The sequence below is a fragment of the Amblyomma americanum genome, chromosome 9, assembly GCF_052857255.1.
Source record: "Amblyomma americanum isolate KBUSLIRL-KWMA chromosome 9, ASM5285725v1, whole genome shotgun sequence".
In the NCBI taxonomy this organism is placed as follows: Eukaryota; Metazoa; Arthropoda; class Arachnida; order Ixodida; family Ixodidae; genus Amblyomma; species Amblyomma americanum.
In genome coordinates this window covers 129,644,283-129,648,879 of record NC_135505.1, presented here as the reverse complement: position 1 = coordinate 129,648,879, position 4,597 = coordinate 129,644,283, and the positions used below count along the sequence as shown (strand labels likewise).

General features: G+C 48.6%; 1 protein-coding gene across 1 annotated transcript; it reads right to left on the bottom strand.

Annotated features, from left to right (window-relative positions):
- Positions 1-718: 718 nt before the first annotated feature.
- On the bottom strand, positions 719-3,301 carry LOC144103676 (uncharacterized). Its single transcript, XM_077636335.1, has 4 exons — positions 3,182-3,301; positions 2,592-2,705; positions 1,795-1,968; positions 719-1,177 (listed from the first exon to the last, which is right to left on the bottom strand). Exons 1-4 carry the CDS (start codon positions 3,299-3,301, stop codon positions 719-721), a joined length of 867 nt encoding a protein of 288 aa, XP_077492461.1.
- Between the last annotated feature and the right edge of the window lie 1,296 nt (positions 3,302-4,597).

The window sequence follows — 4,597 nt, the reverse complement described above, 5'->3', positions numbered from 1 at the left end:
TTTCCGACATATCTTATCCCGTTCCTGACGTGACTATGAAAACACGGCTACGGGAAACCCACACATATATCTGTAGGTTTCCCTTAGGACGCGCCTACCATGACACCAAACATGCCGATGAAAGAGCAACGGTGAACGCAGACGTCCCCGCCAAAAGGGATGAGGCAGGTGTACCAGTCATTGGAAAATTTTCACGATAGGACCACAAAAGGTTAAACGTAAAGCATGCATTAAACAAAAAAGGCTAAAACATTTCATGAAAATGGCGCTCTCAGTCGCAACCCATTCTGACATCAGTTTATAGATTTAAACTCTGTATTTGTCATTCCATATTTTAAAGATTCTGCTAAAATCTTTGCGCTGAAATTATTTTACTGTATTTAACACTTTCATTTCGAGGTTTAAGCATGAGAGCGTTTGCACCGTCGTGTAGGAAAAATTGTACTGAAGCCTCGCAGCTTGAGCGGCCATAGCACCAAGATGGAATATGGTGCTTGCCAAATACGTCACGTGAACTTTTGACATGACCGCCACTGGGGCACTGTGGCAGGTGGCGACTGTAGCCAGGCCGGCAGTTGGGCTAACAACGAGTTTATTGCGGTCGACCAAGTCACATATACACAGAAGCAAACGTGACGTAAAAGATCCCGTGATTACGGGGGCTCGGTGACGACTGCAGATTAAGCCGTGCTACATCTCCCCTTTACTAGGACACAAATTAATTATGCCTTTCAGGTTGCGGGTATCTACAGGGCTTGTGGCGAGTCCTCTTGCTTCTGCGCATCTCTTGAGAGGGGTGGTCTTCTGTGGGGCAGTTTTCGGGAGCCTTTGCTGGACTGTCTTCGCGATGGGTCTTTAAATTCCGCACATGTTCTCTTGTGCGTCTGATTTCTCCACCGTCTTCCGTTCTCAGGATCGCGGAACGGGGCGTGTTGGCTGGCCTCAAAACAGCAGGCGACCAGGTTCGTTGGAGGGTGTCGTATGTAGTGACTGGCTGCCCTGGAGACAGTGGTGGTAGGTACCTCGTTCCGCCGTTATAGTAGACCTTCTGGCGCTGACTGATCTCCTTGAGCCTGCTGTGAACGGCTTTGGTTGATACTGCCTCTGGTACTAGGTGGCTGGTGGGCACAGGCAGCAAGTTCCTGTTTTGCCGTCCCATGAGTCTCTGCACAGGTGACTTAAGAATATCATCTCTGGGGGTATTGCGTCATTCGAGTAACGCCATATTAAAGTCAACTCGTTTACGTGAACATTTCTCTAGAAGCTTTTTGGCCTCTTGTACTGCTCTTTCCGTCATACCATTAGAGCGGGGTTGATACGCACTTGACGTAACATGGGCAACGCCTAGCTGCTGCAGGAAATCTTTGAAAAGCCGGCGGCTCAACGGTGCGCCGGTATCACTGCAGAGCGAAAGTGGTGAGCCATGTGTGGAGAACAGCTCAGCGCACCATGACGTCAGAGCGCTATCAGTGCTCTGCGGAGTTCGCGGATCTCAAAAAAGAAGGAATAAAAGTCCACAATTACGGAAAATTCACGACCCTCATGGAAGAACAGGTCTATTCTAACGAATTCCAGGGGCAGCTTTGGGATGTCATGGCAGTAAAGAGGCATTTTCGCGTTTCGCGGCTGGTATTTTTGGCAGACAGCGCAATTTTCGCAAAACTGCTCTATCTCCTGTGACATTTCAGGGGAGTACATGACGTCTCTTGCCCGTGCCTTCATCTTTCCCGCTCCCGGGTGCGCAGCGTGAAGCAGCAGCATAATTTCTCGCTTTTTTGAAGATGGTACGATTACCTTGTTGCTGCGATAAAGAACACCGTCTTGCGTGTGCAGTTCTTCTTTCTGGGACCAGTACGGACGCACATTTTCCGGTACATCGCATTTTTCTGGCCAGCTTGTTTCGGCGTAACCTCGAAGCTTGACGAGAGCAGGATCTTCATTGGTGGCCGCAAGAAGTTCTATCAGGCGCTTTGCGAAGCCGAAATGTATTCAAGCACATTTACTTAAAATTTCTCAGTTTCTTGCATGAGTTGCTTGCTAGGGAAACTAGATAAGTCATCAGCCAAAAACAGCTCTTTCGCTGGCTTGTAGATAAATTTAATAGGATATCGCTGCAAAGTCAAACGCATGCGCTGTAGGCGAATTGGACACTAATATAGTGGCTTGCTGAATATCGGTACCAAGGGGCGGTGATCAGTTTCAACAGCTGCACTTTCCTGGCCGAAGATGTAATCTTGAATTTTGATGCAGCCATGCACAATTGCCAAAGTTTCTTCCTCAATTTTTGCGTAGTGTTGCTGTGCCTGTGTTAGTGAGCGTGACGAGAAAGCGACGGGGCGGCCGTCTTGGATTAGCACTGCACCAACTCCCGTTTGGCTCGCGTCGACCTAAAGGGTGACCGGCTTAGTTGCATCGAAGAAGGAAAGGATTGGTGCGTTCACTAAGCTCTGGCGCAACATTTCATAACTTTGTTGTCGAGCCTCGGTCCAAACCCATGCAATGTCTTTGCGCAGCAAAGTTCTCAGTGAGGCAGTCACGACGGACATGTTAGGAATGAAACGTTGCACATAATTCATCATGCCTACAAAGACTTGGCGTTCCTTACAGTTCTTTGGCTCTTTCATTTCCAGTATGTCCTGCACTCGACCTGGGTCGAGGCGGAGGCCTTTTGTGCTAAGGATGTGCCCTAGGTAGCGGACTTCGGGCTGCAAAAAGGTGCATTTCTTGAAGTTAAGCTTGAGGTTGTTTTCGAGACAGCGTGCCAAGTGACCGGTGGTGGTCATGCTCCTCCTTCGTGCGGCCCCAAAGTGGTATGTCATCCATTACGACTGCTACGCATGGTAAGCCTTCCAGCATGCGATGCATAGCTACTTGGAAGATTTCTGGAGCTGACGCAATGCCGAAAGGCATTCCGAAATCGATAGCGCCCATACGGCGTGCTCATGGTACATAGTTTAGAGCTTGATTCAGAGAGTTTAATTTGCCAAAATCTTGACGCCGCGTCGAGCGTTGAGAAGTACTTAGCATTGGGCAGCTGCGAGGCTGCGTCTTCTAGGGTGGGCATTGAGTAATGTTTGCGCAGCAGCACTTTATTAAGTGCTGTAGGGTGCAGGCAAATTCTAACCTTGTCCTTCTTAACAACTGTAACCATATGGCTAAACCACTGCGTAGGCTCGGTTACCTTTAATATGGCGCCTTGTGCTTCCATACGCTGTAGCTCAGGCGCTACCTTGTCCTGAAGAGCCATAGGAACTCGTCTTGCTGGAACGACGACGCCCATCGAGTCTGGCTTGAGCTTCATGTCATACTCGAAGTCTTTTAGCTGCCCGAGTCCCTCGAAGACGCCTGCAAAAGGTTGCGCTGGCGGGTACAGTTCCTGCTGTATGTTTTGCATACGGTATATGAAGCCGAGACTTCAGCTGCTGCATCACTCAAAGTGGCCGGGACGCCTTGTTCGACAACAAAAAACGTTTGTTCCTTGGTTTTGTCATTTGCTCAAAGCATCAATTGAACTTTTGCATGCGCGGCCGTTCTATGTTCAAAAAATACTGTGAGCTCGACATTGCAGGCTTGTTGAGGATTTTCTGGCTGCTTTGCAACGTCTCCTCTTGAAATGACACAGCAGTTGGCGTCAGTATCTAGCTTGCACATGATGGGATGGCCCTCAATGTAGACCGTTGCGCTCCAGTGATCGTTGGTTATCGCACCGATAGTCAACGCTTGCAGAAAAAATCCGTCATCTTCGGCTTGTAACTCACGCATTTGTTGGTTGGTGCTGCGCGGAAGCCTGGACGACTTGCACGCTCGAGCGAAATGGTTCAGCCTTCTGCTCTTCCGGCATGTTTTTCCTTTCGCTGGGCACGTGTCACTGCTGTGCATTTTACCCCCACATTTGTAGCAAACGTATTTTCTTGTTGCTACCGCGTCTACTACGCTGCTTTCGCTGGTGCCCGTAGCCTCACTTACCTCACGAAAGTGCTCTTTGCCTTGTTGTTGCGCGCGGCAAATCTCTACCGTCTTTTGATGCGTCGGGTTTTCCGCGATCAGTTTTTGCTGTAGGCTCTTATCCTGAGTGCCCAAAATGATTCGGCTATGCAACACGCGGTTTTTAAGGTCCCCAAATTCAGTTCTTCGCTAACACATGCCGTTCTGTTAGCCACTCATTAAACGTCTCGCCTGCTTTTTGTTTCCTTGAGCCGAAACGAAATTCTTGAAATGTTAAGTGTGTTGCGGGATTGTAAAGCTCCTCAAATTTCTTAACCAAATCTTCAACTTCAGCATTAACTAATTAATGCTAACGCGTCATACTTTTAAGAGGGAGCCTAAATGTCCCCTAGAGTTTTTGTTGGCATTTAAGGCGGTATTCGAACAGTTCGAAGCTTGAAAGCATCGAGCCTTGCGTTGCGACAAGGTAACTAAATTTTATTTCGGAGAACATTAACGATATCATGAATAAGATCGGCAGTTATGCCAGCGTGATGCCGACAGTACGATCAAGAAGCAGAACTGTCACACCGGGCTGGTGTACTTCTCATGAGCGTGCATCTAGGTCGCAACGCTACGCCCTTCCCGTTCCATCTGCTATCTGATGCGTCTT

What these genes read in the sequence shown, in the direction of transcription:
- LOC144103676 (XM_077636335.1), bottom strand. Translation starts at nt 3,301, where the DNA reads ATGAAGCTCAAGCCAGACTCGATGGGCGTCGTCGTTCCAGCAAGACGA. An exon ending in AGAACTGTAAGGAACGCCAA is followed by an intron (nt 1,969 to 2,591) that starts GTCTTTGTAGGC and finishes GGCTTCGCAAAG; the next exon opens with CGCCTGATAGAACTTCTTGC. An exon ending in TTCTTTATCGCAGCAACAAG is followed by an intron (nt 1,178 to 1,794) that starts GTAATCGTACCA and finishes GATATTCTTAAG; the next exon opens with TCACCTGTGCAGAGACTCAT.